This window comes from Myodes glareolus, chromosome 19, assembly GCF_982192425.1.
Source record: "Myodes glareolus chromosome 19, mMyoGla1.1, whole genome shotgun sequence".
Classification (NCBI taxonomy): domain Eukaryota; kingdom Metazoa; phylum Chordata; class Mammalia; order Rodentia; family Cricetidae; genus Myodes; species Myodes glareolus.
Window position 1 is genome coordinate 22,503,628 of NC_142044.1, and position 18,758 is coordinate 22,522,385.

The 18,758-nt window shown below is 41.2% G+C and overlaps 1 protein-coding gene across 1 annotated transcript; it reads left to right on the plus strand.

Moving 5' to 3' along the window:
- Window positions 1–139: 139 nt before the first annotated feature.
- On the plus strand, window positions 140–18,199 carry Sqle (squalene epoxidase). Its single transcript, XM_048457199.3, has 11 exons — window positions 140–427; window positions 2,278–2,530; window positions 9,081–9,261; window positions 11,103–11,199; window positions 11,945–12,058; window positions 12,141–12,312; window positions 12,816–12,911; window positions 14,195–14,337; window positions 14,712–14,808; window positions 16,741–16,828; window positions 17,733–18,199. Exons 1-11 carry the CDS (start codon window positions 140–142, stop codon window positions 17,923–17,925), a joined length of 1,722 nt encoding a protein of 573 aa, XP_048313156.1. The 3' UTR covers window positions 17,926–18,199.
- The last annotated feature ends 559 nt before the right edge of the window (window positions 18,200–18,758 follow it).

An 18,758-nucleotide genomic window follows, 5' to 3' on the forward strand; every position in this document is an offset into this window, starting at 1 on the left:
GAACCACATTTTGGGGAGAACGTTTTAATCATCAAACCCCTCCCGAGGAAAAAAAAGACCACCCCAAAACAAATCAAGTCAAAACAAACAAAAAACCCAAAAATTCTTAGCCTTGGCCACCAAAGAAGCTTTTTGAGCCATGTGGACTTTTCTTGGCATTGCCACCTTCACCTATTTTTATAAGAAATGCGGGGATGTCACCCTGGCCAACAAGGAGCTCCTCTTGTGCGTGCTGGTGTTCCTGTCACTGGGCCTGGTGCTGTCCTACCGCTGTCGCCATCGAAACGCGGGCCTCCTGGGTCGCCAGCAGAGTGGCTCCCAGTTCGCTGCCTTCTCCGATATTCTCTCAGCTCTGCCTCTTATTGGCTTCTTCTGGGCCAAGTCACCTCCTGAACCAGAAAAGAAAGAGGAGCTGGAGTCCAGTAAGGTAGGTTGGTTCCATAGTGGGCGAATGAATGGTGTCTTATTTTAAACTTCAGATCGTGGTCACTGAAGTTTACGGTTTCTTTAAAAGGCAGGAAAGTGATGGCCTAGAAGCCTCAATATTCTCATGTAGTTGATTTTTTTTTAAAGTTCCGGGTTGTGTATGGTTATGATCCTTGATTTTCAGAAAGACAAGAGAATTTGTTTCATTTAGTGTTGTCCGATGGTTGGGTAAGGGCTTGGGTATTGAATGGATAGGCAATGTTAGCTTTTCATTTGGAGGACAGAATCAGAGTGACTTTTATTTAAATTCTTGGGTAAGGATGATATTTGTACCTGAGAAGAAAGCATTGTGTGACAGGTAAGGCTACTTAGGGAAGTGACAGCTGACAGGGGAAAGTGATGGAACAGTTTAAAAGCAGTAAAAATGCTCAACACTTTAAAGACTGGCAGAGATCCTCCTCCTAGTCACTGAAGCAATGAATAAACCAATGACGTCAGGTCCGAAGTCAGTAGTAGTTGAATGATGGTCCTGTGTCAGAGATGAAATTTTTAATACTTGTTATTACCGCCAGGTAAGGATGAAGTCCTATGGCGGGAGATAAGAGGGAGACTAGTATAAGCCAGACATGGAGGGCCTGTTGGCCATGGATATTTGAACTTTCCCCCCAAGGACACTGGCAAGACTTAAGAGTGAGAGTAACAATGCTTGATTTTTGCCCAATCATAATAGTTATAATATTAATAATAACAATGACAAGGATATTGGCTGTGAGACTGTAGCAGGGTACCCAGCCTGGCATAGAAGACTGTGGCCAGATAGAATGAGTTAGTTACCCACAAAGCAACGCAGACTCCTGGATCTGCTTTATTTTGTCATGTCCATAGTACAGATTCGCAAGGTTTGTAGAAGAAAGGGTGTTGAGTCTGAATTTTGGCTCTGCCACTCTGGCTGTGACACTTTAGGAATGGGTTCGTTTCTGCACGAATCACTTTCCTGTTCTGTTAGGTGAGGGTGGCACCACCACAGCTTGTAGACAGGGAGTTAAGTGACTTCATATTTGCAGAATGCCTGGTGCATAGCCATCTAATAAGTATCTGGCTGTTGCCACTAGTCTATTGTCGGTATATTCTGTTACTATTTGGTGGGTATGGTGCTTGCAGATTGGAGGGGAGGCCTTATTTCTCAAGGTAAGAATTCTAGGGTTTGTATTTTAGCGACCTCCCCATGAGGTTGAGTTCTGTCCAGGTAGCTGGAGTACTATTACTGTCACAGTGCTGTGTAGAGAATTTATGGGGTAGGAAAACTGAATTGTAAACTGGCCGACTGATTTCATTTTGACTGCTTCAGGCTTTCCCCTTCCCTGGAAACCAGGGAGCTTCTGGAGCGTGTAGAGTGCCCACTGACACATATGTACCGGGGACGGCCAGAAGCGGGGAGAGAACCACACCTGTAGATGCTCAATATGAACTTGCAGAGTTGAGTGATTAAACGCTAGGGTTTGTATAGGTTGTGTCTTTGAATTTCATGATACATATTTATAGTATCTGACCGGATATGGATTTCTAAATATGTTCATATAACAACACTTTCTAATTAGTAAGTCCAGAGAAAGGAATATATGTTCAACTTTATTGGGATACATACATTTCTATTTAGCCAATAATTAGGTAATCAGTATTTTGATACTGATTTTTATATATCGCCTGGATTTTAAAATACACCATTGATTTGGTTTAATAAATGTTGGTGGTCCAGTTTTTGTTCAAGATGTAAAAGTCTAGTAGCTTATGTGGTAGTAATATGATTTAAGTCAATAGATTTGAAAGCATAATGTTCTTTTTGTTAAACAGTGCAGAAAAGAAGCCAATATTTCAGAAACAACGTTGACAGGAGCAGCTACCTCAGTGTCAGCATCTTCTTTGAATGATCCGGAAGTTATCATCGTGGGGGCTGGTGTACTTGGATCTACCTTGGCGACGGTTCTTTCCAGAGATGGAAGAAAGGTGACGGTAATCGAGAGAGATTTAAAAGAGCCTGACAGAATCGTTGGTGAGCTTCTGCAGCCAGGTGGTTACCATGTTCTTAAAGAACTGGGCCTCGGAGGTAGGTGTATCTGATTTTCAGGAGTTAGAATGTAAAAATTAATGCCCTTCACTGTAGACTAGTCTGCCTTCCTGCCTTCCTTGTAAAAACTTACATTTGCTAAACACGTTATGTGACAGAGAGAGCGAAGGAGAACAGAATCGTTTGGTAGTGTGAGAAGAACAAGCTACCTAGACATAACAAGTTAATGAAATGTCTAACAGAAATGGACTGTCTTTATGAAGACACTAAACTCACTGCCCAGAACTTTTATAGGGTGTGTGATATGCTTCTGGCGTGGGGTTATTCTTTTAGATCTTGTGTTTATGGATGATTTACTCAGCCGGTGTTTTGTAAGTACTTCTCACATTCATCTGGGAAATGTCTTTGAATGAGGAGTTATACTGAGTGACAACATGTACTAATGGTCAAGACAGATACTCTTGAGACATAGAAAGGAACTCAGCTGTAAGGTGAGAAGCCACCTGCTTCGTAGGTGTAGAACGGTGATGTATGCGCTGAAAGCCTTGGTTTCAGAGCTAGATTGCCTGGGTTTGAATATCAGCTCGGGCTTTTAAAAGCTGTTTGGCCGTGCCGGGCTGTGGTGGCGCAGGCCTTTAATCCCAGCACTCGGAGGCGGAGGCAGAGGCAGGCGGATCTCTGAGTTAGAGGCCAGCCTGGTCTGCAGAGTGACAGCCAGGGCTACACAGTGTAGATAAACCTTGTCTTGAAAAACAAACAGAACAAACAAACAAACAAACAGACAAAGCTGTATGTCTGATGACTAACTTTAAACCTAGTAACTTAGCCTTCTGTGTATGATTTCTTCCTTCATTTATAAGAAAGGTGTTTGAAGACCCTCTGCTCACATATTATGAGGATGACGTGACTTTGGCCATGTAGAGCACTCAGAACGATACTTGGTGCACTGTAGGCACTTTGTTCTTGCCTGCTGTTGTTGAGGGGACTGAGAAGGAGACACAGAAAGCAGTGGGTGATGGGAAAAGAAGATGACTTGGCCTGAAGGCTGAAGAGGGAGGCAGAAGCTAGACCATGTAGGGCCTCGTACTCAGCGGAGCAGGACTGTGACCTGATCCAGCCGTGTAGGAATGTGACATGACACCATTTTGCATCTGCAGCAGTAGCTTCAGGTCCAGCAACTCCTCACTCGACACAGCACAGTGCATTACCTGTTACATCATGGCTCAGTGTAGCTATACATATTTCAGGCTGACTGAATTGTTCCCCCTTTTTGTGTGGGCGTAGGGCTCACACTCAGGCCTGCCCCATGCTAAATACTATTCTGCCCCTGAGCCCCATCTCTACTTCCGAAATTTCTTCTAGTTTGCTTTTTAAAATTCTTCTTCTGACTTTGCGAGTTAAAAAATCACAATTCAGAGTTCACTTTATAGTTTGTTGGGTCCCACATCGCCATTTATCTACGATGGCGTTTGGGAAAACAAACATGGATACAGTATGAAGATAGAGTATAAGGTAGGCGTGGCACCACGCACCTTCAACCCCAACACTTGGGAGGCACAGACAGGTATATCTCTGCATTCAGGGCCAGTCTGATCTACATAGAGAGTTCTTGGACAGCCAGGGATAAATAGAGAGACCTTGTCTCAAAACAAACAAACAAAAAACAAAATCCCCAAGAATAGACTAAGATTGTGATGGTGGGGTAGCAAGGGTCCAGTTAGGAGTCTGGAGGAGCTCATCTGAGCCCAAATTAGTAGTGTTGGTGTTTTTAACTGACGTGCCGGCTGGTAGCAAATTGTAAAAGAAAGTGGACACATGATAAAATTAAGAGGTAAAGAGTACATGCACACATGCACGCACACATGCATGAAGCAATCCCTAGGTTTTTGCCTCAAACAGCTGCTTTGAAAGACATGGGTTTATACCAGGAAGGAAAGGAACAACTGTGCCATGTTTGCTGACCAAATGCTAGATGGGAGGAATGAAGAACATTTACCCCTGGACTTGGCAGTCTGTGGCAATAACAAAGAACCTAAGCTGATATGAGAGGGAGATGTCATAATTTGAAACTAGAAAACTTTTTTTCTCTTCCTCTGATGTGGGAGATTGAACCTAGAGACTTGTGCATACACAGCAAGCACCCTACCCCTGAACAGATCCCTAACCCATAGAAAACTATTTTTTATGAGATTTTAAAATTTAACAAAATAATTATTACATGTTTGAGTGTTTTGCCTACATATATTCAGTGTATCACATGGTGCCTGGTACCCCAGAAGGCCGGAGGAGGTTGTTGATCCTCTGGAACTGGAATTACTGATGGTTGTGAGCACTGAACTATGGTTCTCTGGAGGAGCAACCAGTGACCAGCCGGCTAAGCCATTTCTTAAGAAACTAATTTAATGGCAGAAAACAGAACTAGAACAAAATTAGATAGGAATATGAGGCCAATGGAGATGTATTTGATACAAGAGTGCTTTTTTTACAGTAATTATGATAAGGGAGAGAGGAGAAGCGGATACTGTGGCTGAGAGTGGCAAGTATATATTTTAAGGCGATGAATATACTGAGTTTCATAATTTTATTGTCAAGGTACATGACTTCAACCATCACATTAGACCTATAAACACATAATAATTGTTATGTGTCAGTGACAAGGATAAAAATAATCATATATGCTTTCTTCTTGAAATATCATTCTTACCATTGTCAGTAAGAGAAAGCCTGACCCAGGGAGAGCTCAGGGCACTTACTGTGCTTGGAGCCAGACTTTGATCAGCACACAGCTGGCTGAGAATGACTCCTTCAACAAATACTTTAAAAACATTGACAGATAGATTTTGGTCTATTTCTGAGACTACGTCTTAGTGGATGCTAGAGAGGGAGTGCTAAAAGACAGTACATTTTTTAAAAAGTAGATAAACTGTATGAAGATTGTAGGGACTAAAGAAAATCAGAAAGAGTGGAATAGCAAGTTGGTGGGGATAGTTATTGTCATGAGAAGTCACCTTGGAGTAAAGAAATGAAGGTGGAGAATAAGCCTTGGAGATATCAGGAGAGGGTACATTCTAGGCCTAGCTTTTGTCTTCTGGAAAGAGCTGTCAAGCCTGAGGACCTTCATGTTGCCAGTGGAGGAAAGTCAACTGGAGAAAAGTGGCAGATAGCAGTGGGACTCGATCTTGTGGGTTTGTGGTGTCCATTGTAAAGGTCTGTTTTTTTTTTTGTTTTTTTGTTTTTGTTTGTTTTTGTTTCGTTTTTTTCCTCCAAAAGGAAGTCACTGGAAATGTAAAGAGCTATTAAGACCCGCATTTTAAAAGTGGTGATCAAGAATATTATCTAAAATTACATTCTGAGTAGGAAAAAGACCATGGAGTGGTAAGGCCAGAAAAAAGGTTATCTTGGAAGCTATTGCACAGTCTCTCAGGGCTGGTGACTTAGGACACAGTCACAGTAGTAGAGGCATGTGACCCGTACTGGGAATTTATCTTGCAGGAAGAGGGTAGAACCTCCTGATGAATCAGGTGTTAGGTGTGAGAAAGGGATGGGCCATAGAACTTACGCAAGGTTAACTGTTGCCAAGAAGTTCAGGACTGAGCTCTGGGACGTGCAAGAATTGATCAAGGAGGTGATGGGGACCCAAAGCAGGCCACTAAAGAAATAACACAGAGGAAAGCAAACAGATGCCATGCTCTTGAACCAAACAAAACCATGGCTTTACAAAGAAAGAAGGTCCCATGGCTGTTCTTATTGTAGGTTCCTTAAGTGACCACCTTGCTTCAAGCAGGTGTGTCAATATCCAGAAGCAGGATTTTATTAACCTTATATATAAACTTCAGCTAATCAAAAATGATTTCACACTAAAGATTAGACAGTAATTTTTATAGATCTAGCTTCAGGAAATGGCTACACAGTTTGTGTATGTCAGTGATGTGTGTGCGTGCATGTGCTCATGCATGTGAGTACAGGTGCCTGTGGGGAGTTGTACCCCATCCCCCGGACCTGGAGCTACAGGTGGTTGTGATCATCTGATATAGTTGTCAGGAATTGAGCTTGGATCCCTTGGGAGAGCAAAGCATACTCTTAACCATTGCTCCGTCCCCAGTGGATTGAGAACAGCCTTCCAAGTATTTATCCAGTATATGTTTACTATTGCCAGTAAGAGTTCCTTAAACATTAACTATGTTTATTTCCCTCAGGTTTGATGAACTGTGTGTGGTAGAATTACTTGGAATGGTTACATTGCAGATAAAGGCTTTCTAACATGATATCAAGTGATCCATCCTGGATTGTGGATTTTTTATTAGTGAATTGATTGCCATGCATATGTACTTAATATCTATAAATCTTTTGTTGTTGTTGTTGTTTTTTTTTTTTAATTTTTAAAAAAAATTTATTTATTATGTATAGTGTTCTGCCTGCATGTCTGAAGAGGGCACTAGATCTCATTACAGATGGTTGTGAGCCACCATGTGGTTGCTGGGAATTGAACTCAGGACCTCTGGTCTACGCATATCTATGGTGGACGGTGGAAGAGTGCTGGTCGTCCTGCAGGCTGCCTGCGGTGGAGGGGGGGCGCTGACTGACGGTATTGGAACTATGTGCGTTGCCTCGCCAGGGATCGAACCCTGGTCCTCGGGCAGAGTGGGTGGGCGCTCTGCCCCTGAGCCATCTCTCTCGGCCTTTTTTGGTTTTTCAAGACAGGGTTTCTCTGTAGTTTTAGAGGCTGTCCTAGAACTAGCTCTTGTAGACCACGCTGGCCTCGAACTCACAGAGATCCACTTACCTCTGCTGGGATTAAAGGCGTGCCCCACCACTGCCTGGCTTTTTTTTTTTTTTAATATCCCTAATTCTTACAACTAATGCATTATAATTATGCCCATACCATGTCTCAGGATCTAGTATTCACTATCCTTAGCTTTATTTTCTTTAGTATTATCTTGTTTTTTGTTAGACCTTCCACTCTTTTGTTTGTATATAATTTAGAGTCATGTTTTTAAGCTTTATGGAAAAACAACATTTTCAAGATTCTGATTAAAAAGCATTGAATATATAGTTCAATTTTGGGAAAACCGACATCTTTCAGGTTGATACTTAAACATGAAAGTGTTGTATTCTGCATATACTGAAAATTTTTATATATTTAGAATTTCTTGTGTCTCCTGTGATTTTTGATAACATTTATTTATGAAACTCTAGTTTAACTTTTGGTTTTCATCGTTGTTGGCTTTCTTCAGCTTAAAGTTCAGAGCTTTGCATGAAGTCAGAACATAAAACTGTGTTTTTAGTTTTTTGGGGTATGGGGTCAGGATATGTAACCATGGCTAGCCTGGAATTTACTATGCTAGACCAGGCTGGTCTCAGAGAGATCTGCCTGCCTCTCTACTGGGATTAAAGGTGTGTACCACCATGCCAAGCCTGGGTTTCGCATGTGTGATTCCACCTTTAGCTTACAGTGGATGTTTAACTTTCATTATAGTTGTGTGCTGCTCTCGCAGAGGTCCTGGGCTTGGCTCCCAGCCCTCACATGATGTCTCACAACCCTCTGTAACTATACTTCTAGGGCATCTAATGCCCTCTGGACTCCACAGGCACCAGGCATGCCTGTGGACACATAACATACATGTAGGTAAAACTCATACACATAAAATAAAAATAAATGAAATATTAAAACATGAATATATTTGATCCTGGGACAAACCTTTTCAGGTTTTGTCTCGACTCCCCAATACTGAAGTCTCAGGCACAGGCCAACATGCCTGGCTTATTCTAATTTGTTCACCGACTCTATCTGTATTGCTTTGAATGGATCACTGCTACACTTTCTCTTCATTATTTCTTGCATATTAATATTTTTAGTGAGTGAATTTTATGCACAAATAGTGATGCTTTGTTTTATTTGACATCTTTCCCATAATTGACATTAATTTTTAAATTTCTCAAATTTTCAATTGGTTCTTTAAAAATGTTTTTTTTTTTGCCTTAAATGTAAAAAAACTAAGACTGTTTTGCTTTCTGGTTTAGATTTACTAAAATTACAGTTTATCTTGACTCAATTTTCATAGGCAGTAGGAACCATCAGCATTTAGAAATTATCCATTATATTTGGTTAGGAAATCTACTTTTCATATACTGACTCTTTATGTATAAATTGGGACCTTTAAAAAGCGTTTTAATGATATTTTATTTTCTGTTTCCCTTTTCTCCTCCCCCCCCCCCGACCCCCTGTGTTTCTACATTGGGACACATGTTCAGAAGGACAGACTTGGTTCTGTGTCTTTGTAAACAGAGCAGGTTCCCTCAGGAGAGGAACATGGTTTAGTTCATCTCTTGTTGTTTTTCTTGCTTGTCTCCGAGGTGAAGCAGTTACAGACCCGAATGACAGCTGTTAACCTGAAGTGCAACTGTGTACTTTTCTTCTGGAAATATTGAAGGGTTTTGTAATAATTGTATCAGTTGTTCGGTTCTCCAGCCAGTCTTACAGCTTTGTAAGGGAGAGCCTTATTTTCAATATCTATGTCTGTCTCTTGGTGTCTTTCTTGGTAACTCTCAGCATATTAATAAAGTTATTTGAACTGATTTATTTTTGCAGATACAGTAGAGGGTTTCAATGCCCATCTTATACACGGCTACATAGTTCATGATTATGAAAGCAGATCTGAAGTTCAAATTCCATACCCGGTGTCAGAAAACAACCAAGTGCAGAATGGAATTGCTTTCCACCATGGCAAATTCATCATGAGTCTTCGGAAAGCAGCTATGGCAGAGCCCAAGTAAGACCACAGCTTTAAACATATAATGTTAAAGAGCCAAACCTGGGCCCTGGTGTGATGGCTTAGCAGTTGACAGTCCTTTCTGTTGTTGCAGAGGACTGGAGTTTGGGTCCTAGCACCATGTCATGGCTCACAACCACCTGTAGCTCCAGATTCAGAGGATCTGATGCCCTCTTCTGCCTTCCTCAGGCATCTATACACATGCCCATGTAAAATACAATAATATATATAGAGAATAAAAATGTGTCTTTTTATACAGGCGAGATTTCATCAGTGTTGTTCAAAATTTTTGGCATGGTCTGGATGGCATAGGTATAATAATCCATAATTAAAATATATTCAGTGTCTCTGTAGAGAATATTAAGAGACCTTTAAGTAAGATTTAGGTGATTATTATTTGATTGGCATTTAGAGGCCAGCTTAGTGCTGTGGCTGAAGCACATGCCCATGTGTGCCCATTTGAGTCTGTGTTGGTGGTTACAGTACCTTTTCTAGAAAAAACAGCGGACGGCAAGAAGGAATCCCTCTTCTGCTTTCACCAAGAACCTAGTCTGACAGGACTGGCTGCTTGTCTTGATTATTAACTTGTATTTGCCTGATGTCTTTTAATGCTGATTAAGGAAGTTCCAAACATGAGAGCACTCACGTGGTTGACACAGGCCGTTGTGTTGACAAAGTGAAGAAGTTGGTGAGCTTTTCCTGAGGGCTGAAATGTTTGCTGTTCACAGAAGTGGAGTGTTCATTGTGTAAAAGTGGGAAGATAACTCAAATAGAAAAATTATGATCTTTCTGATGGATATAACTGCGTTTTAAATTTGTCAAATGCCATTTTATTTTTAAAAACATTGAGAATTTCATACATGCATATAATGTATTTTGACCTGACTCCTCCCAGATCCACCCCACCATGTCTTTATCACCTCCCACCTTCATGTCCTTTTTTTTTTTACTGACTCACTGAGTACAGTTTGTACTGCCTATATTCTCACGGATGTGAGGCTATCCATCGGAGCATGGCCAACCCTTCAGGTACCACATCCCTAAAGAAAGCCAACTCTCTCTTCCCTAGCAGCTATCAACTGCTCACCGCTTCTTTGGTCTGGGGGCTCATGAGTCCCTCGGCCCTCCATGCTGGAATGTAGACCAGCTTGATCTCGTGCAGGCAGCCATAGCTAACGTGAGTTCAGACGTGCAGTAGGCCTGCTGTGTCCAGAAGACTCTGCTGTGTTTCTGTCCTCCCCAGCCTCAGGCTCTTACATCCTCTCTGCCCCCTTTGTGCAGTGATCTCTGAGTCTAGGGGAGGGTGTGATGTAGATGTGCCGTTCGTGGCTGAGCATGCCACAGACGCTCACTCTGCACTTTGACCTGTTGTGAGTTTCTGTATTAACACTGTCCACTGCACAAAAAAAATCTCTGATGAGCTCTGGAGTGGTACTAATCTGTGAACCTAGAGGGATTTCAATACTGTGTCCTTAACAAATATAATTCTAATAATTCTTCCCTTTTATGTCTGACTGTGTTTTATTAGGTTTTTCAGTATTCTGTTTTAAAATGAATGATTAAAGACATGCAGCTTTAAAAGCTGTATATTGTAATATATGTTTGCTGTACATCACAAAGTGAAAACCACACATGATTCTAAACATGTTAGCTTTCTGCTTTGCACTGTTGCAGACTTTTTGCTTTGTACACGCAGGCACATCCATGGGTCCTATTCCTGTGAGTACAGGGCCCTATTCCTGTGAGTGCAGGGCAAGAGTTAGAGAGTACAGACCATATCATAGCTAAGGGACATTGCTCAAGCGTGCTACTCTAGCCATGTGTTTCTGTTCCTTCTTTAGTGTAAAGTTTATAGAAGGTGTTGTGCTTCAGTTGCTAGAGGAGGATGGTGCCGTGACGGGAGTGCAGTACAAGGACAAGGAGACTGGAGACACCAAGGTGAGATCTAGGGAAGGTCACTTCTTCCTAGGAGGTGTTCTCCCTATCCCTTCAAAATTCCATATTATTTTGTTATGTGTGGAGTGTGCATGCCGCAGTGTGTGTGTGGAGGTCATGTGGGCCCCAGGGATGGAGCTCAGTGTAGTGTTGTTACTGTACATGTGGTTACACTCAGAATTAGGAGAATGTTGAAAGCAAGTAACAATAAAATCGCTTCTAGTGTATGTTAATGTTGGTCTCTTAAAGAGAAAGGGGCAAAGGGCCCTTCTAGACTGTTGTGCAAGGTTGTCCCTTACTAGAAACTGGACTCTGGTAGGGTCACCAGGTTCCTTGCTCACAGTGTAGTATCTCAGTACACATTGTCATGTTTATAAAAGTGCTAATTCTGTCTAACCACGCATTAAACAGCAGAAAGTGAGGATAGGTAATTTTATAATGAATCTGGGCAGTTGTAGGAGTTTGTGGTGAGCTTCAGTCTTCCGTGGCCTATGTTTGCTTTGAAGTTATTCCTCTCATCCAGCATGGTGGAGAGTTTGATAGCTTTGGTTTCAGAACAGCAGAGGGAGATGACGTCCAGGGACTCAGGGAGTGTCACCTTAGCGCTTAGTCCTCTTCTGTCCACAGGTTGCTTTGGCGACTTTCAAGAGCATAGTCTATTTACATATTTTCCTATACACTCTTTGTTTCAGAAGGATGGACCTTTTGTGTGCCTCTAACCATTGCTGGGTGTTCTTCTGTTTTATAGGAGCTCCATGCCCCATTGACTGTTGTTGCAGATGGGCTTTTCTCCAAGTTCAGGAAGAACCTTGTCTCCAATAAAGTTTCTGTTTCATCTCATTTTGTTGGCTTCCTTATGAAGGTATGGAGGAGTTGTAATTGTAGAAAAATAAGAGCAACCTGAGATTTGAAAATTATTAAAATATTTTCTCTTTATTTTTTAGAATGCACCACAGTTTAAAGCCAATTTTGCAGAACTTGTTCTGCTCAATCCAAGTCCAGTTCTCATCTACCAGATTTCAGCCAATGAAACACGGGTACTTGTTGATATTCGTGGGGACATGCCAAGGAATTTAAGAGAATACATGGCCGAACAAATTTACCCACAAATACCTGGTAAGAAATAGGATTTTACCTTCATTGTCATCTACAGTCTAAAGTAAATCTCACAAGAGCCTCTTTCCCACTTTCCTGAGTGTGGTGTCTAAAAGAGGCCCAGAGATCAGCAAAGCTCCTTGTGAAAGGGCAGTGTATTTCCTGTGATACTAGAATATGTGGATGGTAAAAGCTAAATACAAGCAGCTGTGAGTTAACATGGTTTCTCCTGTCTGGTGTAAATTTGACTCATTTCTTCCTCATCTCTGTTCTGTCCAGCCGTGTATGTTGTTTACATCTGTTTTCTCGTAGATTCCTTAGTCATTCCTTAACATGCACAATGAGGTGCTTAACGGATAATTTTATTAATAAAGTAGGTAATTAGTGGTTTATTGCAAGGAACTGTGTAACAGCCACAACCCGTACACAGTTAAGTATTCTTTTATGCTTGATAAGAAGATGTATGCTAATTTGAAACCGAAGTGCTCCAAACCACTTACTTGGTTGGGTGGCATTGATTGCAGATCACCTGAAGGAACCGTTCCTGGAGGCCTCTCAGAATTCTCGTCTGCGGACCATGCCAGCAAGCTTCCTTCCTCCTTCCCCCGTGAACAAACGAGGTATCGCTTAGCAGTATTTTCTAATGCTGCCCTCACTTCAGATGACATGTGATTAGATTTGTGATCGGGAAATAACATGAAGCCGAGAATTGGTTACCTTGGAGTAGTAAGTTCACATGGCCAGAAAGAGCAGGAGAAGGAGCACTGGTTACCTTAATGTGTTCCCAACATCATAGTTTTAAGATATAATTATTATTGAACTATGACTTTGTGGAAGACACCATGCAGCCATTGAGAGTACAAAAGGCAATTAAAAGTTGCCCCTTGACCTGTGGAAGACCACTTTTCTAGTAAGAACTTGAAGATCAGTTCACAGTGGTATTGAGAACAGTTCCCATAAAACTCCATTCCCGCTACCACAGGAGTGTCCAGGACTGGAGGGAGGTTCTGAAGTGGAAGGGTGGTTAGGGCAGACATTGCTTCGGTGGACAGTGAGAGGTGGGACTAAGAGGGAATAGACTGCAAAGCCTGCACCAGGGTAGCTGAGATACGGTAGCATTTCTAGGAACTCAAGTCTATTCCTGTAACTGGTATTTTAGTCAGGTGTCATAGTGATTGATAGCTGGGGTACAGTTGTGTTTTCAATCTATATTTTAAAGGTTTATCCTTTCTTTTTGGAAGATCTTACTGTGCAGTCTTGGCTGGCCTGATGTAGACCAGTCTGACCTCAGACTCACAGAGATCCACCAGTCTCTGCCTCCTGAGAACTGGACTGAAGTTGTATAGGACCACGCTTGGCTAAAAATATATTTTTATTTTTACTTACATGTGTGCTCACCATGTGTGTGCAGGGCCTCAGAGGCTAGCAGAGGGCATCTGCTGGATGCCACAGTGATCCCATGTGGGTGCTGGGAACCAAACAGGTCCTCTGCAAGAGTAGCAAGCATTCCTACCTGTTAAGTCATCTCTCCGATACCCCTTCTCCATGCCCTCTCCCCATTCCAAGAAAAGGTCTTATAAAACGTAGACTAAAACTGTGTGGTAGAGGATGACCTTGAACTCCTGGGTCTGTTCTTCCCAAGAACAGATTATAGGTACACACCATATGCCTAGCAGGGTATGTGTTTAATATTTAGTTTTATCCTCTATAGACAATAGGACTTAGTAATTTTTTTTTTTAATTTTGGCAGCAGCTTTGTTGAGATACAGAACATTTAGTTACTCAGAAAACTAATTTTAATTCATTCTCGGGATTTTAGCTCATGTCAATTGTAAGTTTATAGCACTAACTTTTTTGTCTCAGAGCTGTCCAGGATTACATGATCTTAGTTCTTCTCCTATAGGCGTTCTCCTTCTGGGAGATGCATATAACCTGAGGCATCCTCTTACTGGTGGAGGAATGACAGTTGCTTTAAAAGATGTAAAATTGTGGAGAAAACTGTTAAAAGACATTCCTGACCTTTATGATGATGCTGCTGTTTTCCAGGTAAGAATCTAGAGTTTTCCTCCTCCACAAATGGCTTAAAATACATTCTGTCTAGGGATGTGAGGCAGGGGACCCTCGTGGGAATCTGTGCTTGGAAGCCTGCGTTTAATAGTCCTATTCAGGTTTAATGAGACTTACTTTGAAACTGAATCTTTAATTTGTTTGTGTAAGTTTATGCTAACCAAATTGGTTCAGGCTGCTCTGCTCGGATCTGTCAGCTTAGCTCAGTATCGTATGACCCATTGCGCTGAAAGCGAGTTTGGCACTATTGCCTGCAGGTTGGCCTTGGGACAGATAGCATTTTGAGATCATAAACATTAGCTTATGCTTTTCTTCTTTTTAACTATGTAATAAACGATATTTTTCATTTTTAGGCCAAAAAGTCATTCTATTGGTCAAGAAAAAGGACCCATTCTTTTGTTGTGAATGTGCTGGCTCAGGCTTTGTATGAATTATTCTCTGGTACAGATGGTAAGTTTAGATGTTTTTAAGTGACCATTACTGATTTGTACAGACTTTTAAGTTTCGTTAGGCAAGGGACTTAATTACAAAAGTTAGTAGTTAAAGTAGTTAGTCTATAATCACAATTTACCCAACTTTGCCAGCTGCTAATTTGGTAGTTCCTTTTCGTGTCTGAGCATCATTTATCTACCACTTGGTCTGAAGGCTGTTGCTGTTCCTTAGAAAACATTCCTAGTATATCTCAGTAACACATTCATTCAATGCCTCTGGTCCAGACTAGAGGATGTGTATCCTCGCCTGGCCACGTATGGAAAAGCAGTATGGTTTTTACTTGTTAACACTAGTTTGAATTTTTTTTTTTTTTGACGTATTACTTATCATGCTACAGGGCATGAGAGGCACTCACTGGAAATGGCCATCTGCTTTGTCTTGTTTTCTGTAGCGGAGAGAGGTTGACCACTCTGTCCATAGGTCGAACATTCCTAATAATGAAGGTCTGAAATTCTGAGCTAGGTGTGGGGGTACATGCTTGCTCTCCTAGCCCTCAGGAGGCTGAGGCAGGAGGATCGAGATGTCAGCCTGTGCTATATAATAAGATTGTATCTCAAAACAAATAGCAGTCTGGCATTTGCATCCCCTACCCCTGTATCACACTCTAAATATTAAATAAAAATTGATTTTAAAAACCAGAAAAAAAGTAAACGTGGATTTGAGATGCTTCAAGCTCCTGCTTGAGCTTCTTGGTGTGCATTAGAGGACATGGTTCTCACAGACTACAGCCATCCAGCACCAAGGATCATCCATAGTGTTTTCTAGGCAGGGCTGCTGAACTGGAGTGGGAGCTGAAGTGGCTGCTTGGGCACATAAGAGGAACAAGTTTTAAGTTTCGAGTTTTTCTATGCTATTGGATTCTTACATATCAAAGCTGCTAACAACATTACAAAGTTAATGACAGATCGGGGAGGGAAGAACTTTATGGAACAAAAGTTTACCATATTTCATCCTTAAAAAAATTCATGTGAAAAAGAATCTAGCTGGGGTGTTGGTGCACACATTTAATCTCAGGACTCAGGAGGCATCTCTTTGAGTTTGAGGCCAGCCTGGTCTACAAAGATAAGTTCCAGGACAACAAGGACTATACAGAGAAACCCTGTCTCAAACAATAACAACAAAACAAAACAAAACCCCCCCAAAGTTATTTATTATTATATTTTGAAGGCTTCAAAATGTATTAAAAAGTTATGTGGACATAAGGCAGAGCTTCCCTTCTTTTTTTTTATTAAAGATGTATTAATTTATTTAGTGATTTACTCAAAGCTTTACTAGTATTGCCTATTTGACATCATGACTTCAGTTGCTCTCTGAAACAGAATGACCTAGAGAAATAGCTGTAACAATGGGTCATTCCCCTTGACAACCTGCTGACTGCCACATAGGCATCAGGAAAACCTTGCTTGTTCGCCTGCCCACCTTGTGCTCTTAGAGTATAAAATGAGAATACATACTAGACCGGGTTCACAAACTGGGCCCGGCTCGAAGCCTTTCCGGAGCTGTCCTGCAGAGCGCCCTTCTTGATAACTAGGGCCGACCCAGCGCTACGGGGAGGCCCTTCAGAACCTGGGAATTCTGCTGCTAGAATTGTAGTTTTATAGTAAGCACTTATAAAATATTCAGTGTCATTTAATTAATTTACAACAAAATCATACATAATTTAAAAGTAACTCATAAGTCCTAAGTATTAGCAGAATTAATAGGGACAGATTATCCGTACTCATATTACCACTTAGACTGTTAACTTTGGAGTGTAAAACTCCTGATTGTTGAGTTGTAGGGCTTTGAAGAAATTGTCATATTTTGCATTTTTTATATCGTCATTATTTTTTTCTGACATAATCATTAACACTAAGATAAATGAATAATAATTTCTACATTTTATTTTAGATTCCTTGCATCAGCTACGAAAAGCTTGCTTTCTTTATTTTAAACTTGGTGGAGAATGTGTGGCGGGTCCCGTTGGGCTGCTTTCTATGTAAGTTCTAACAGCAGAAGGAAAACACTCAGTTTATGCCGGTCTTTACCCCATGGACGTTTAGTTCTAGCCTGTTAGCCATTAGTATCTAAGTCACAAGCAGCCCCAAGAGGCCAGGGTGCTGTCTCAGAGGGTTCAGTGCTTGCTGCAATAGCTTGGCATCCCTAGTTCGATCCCTAGAACCTATGAGAAGAATGAACTCTACAAAGTTTTCCTCTGTCCTCCACATGTGTGCTATAGCGTGTGTGCCTTCCCCCACATCATGCATGCGTGTGTGTGTGCATGCTAATACAAAATAAAAAAATGTAAGAGGTGGCATCAAGTAATGAACAAAGGACGGGTTAGCACTGCGTTGTCTGTCCTCCAGGGCACACATACTGATAAGAAATGGAACAAGGTGGCTAAACCTGCCAAGTATATTGAAGTGTGTTTTTCACCAGTGGTGTCTTTACGTCTGATCTCCAGGAGCCAAGGATAGCTGAGAACTCTGAACTCAGATATTAATTTTACTGGCTGGAAATTCAGTAGTAGTTTTGCTAGTGCAGATGTATCCTTGGGAAGTCTGAGAAGTGTAATTCTTCAAGGCACCTCTTCCTGATCTATAATCAGAATATCAGCACTGATGCCAGCCCAGACTGCAGCAGGCTATTTTATACTTCAGTTTGGATCTCAAGATTAGTGAAAGAAAACAGCTGAAAAAAAAATAGGACTTAATAGTGAGAATGGCCATTGGCTTCTCAAAAGGGTTATTCTAAGTAGATTTTTATAATAAAAATTCATTTTTGCCATCAAATGCAGATAAGCTTGCTAAGTCTTCAAATGTAGAGTGCCTTAAGCTTCTATTGATGACACATAGTTAGGACCTTTGCGAACTTAAACATATGGCTCTTTTCTGTCTCCGCAGATTGTCTCCACATCCTCTAGTGTTGATCCGACACTTCTTTGCCGTTGCTGTCTATGCCACATATTTCTGCTTTAAATCAGAGCCATGGGCTACAAAACCCCGAGCCCTTTTCAGTAGTGGTGCTGTACTGTACAAAGCGTGTTCTATAATATTTCCTCTCATCTACTCAGAAATGAAGTATCTGATTCACTGAAGGGGAAACCACTTGGAAGTCAAGCCCATTGAGACTTGAAGAGGATGTATATAGCATAGAACTGTATGACTTCCTTGGAGACTCAAGGACCAAGCTTGTGTATAAGCATGTAAATATATGCCTTAATTTACAGTTGAAAATGAAGGGTTGAATAAGCTAGATGTTTAAAAGAATGATTGTTTCCACAAATTAGTGCTAACACTGAAGTTTTCTTTTGATTTCAGTATTTGGGGGTGATTCATTGGGACATGAAAATAAAATGAAGAAAACTCAACGCCTTTTTAAAAAAAATTTAAATTTTTTAATTTTCTAAAATTGTCTTTATTGAACTATATATTTTTCTCTGCTCTCCTCCCTTTCCTCCCCCTCCCTTTATACCTCCTTTCCCATGATCCCCACGCTCCCAGTTTACTCAGGAGATCTTGTCTTTTTCTACTTCCCATGTAGATTAGATGCCTTTTTTGTTTTTATGTTGTGGACTTCTTTATATAGCTTCATGGTCCCAAAAAAGATAACCCAAGTGGGGTATAAAGTGCAGTTATTAAGCCTGTTCTATTTCTTTACTTAACTATTGTATGTGTGCAGATATATTCAGGTATACATGGGTGTGGTACACATGTGTGCATGTGGAGGTCTGAGTTGACATCATGTGTCTTCCTTAATCCCTCTTCACATTACATATATTTGAGGCAGGTCTCTTGCTCAACCTGGAGTGCTAGGCTACGGGAACCACTAGGTACAGGTTCAGGCAGATTCTTGGCATGTCTCATCCATGTTATCCTATGGGATGGCAGCTCCCTTTCAGAACAGTTTTCATGGAGAAACAACTTATA

What these genes read in the sequence shown, in the direction of transcription:
- Sqle (XM_048457199.3), top strand. Translation starts at nt 140, where the DNA reads ATGTGGACTTTTCTTGGCATTGCCACCTTCACCTATTTTTATAAGAAA. An exon ending in AGGAGACTGGAGACACCAAG is followed by an intron (nt 11,200 to 11,944) that starts GTGAGATCTAGG and finishes TCTGTTTTATAG; the next exon opens with GAGCTCCATGCCCCATTGAC. An exon ending in ATTATTCTCTGGTACAGATG is followed by an intron (nt 14,809 to 16,740) that starts GTAAGTTTAGAT and finishes ATTTTATTTTAG; the next exon opens with ATTCCTTGCATCAGCTACGA.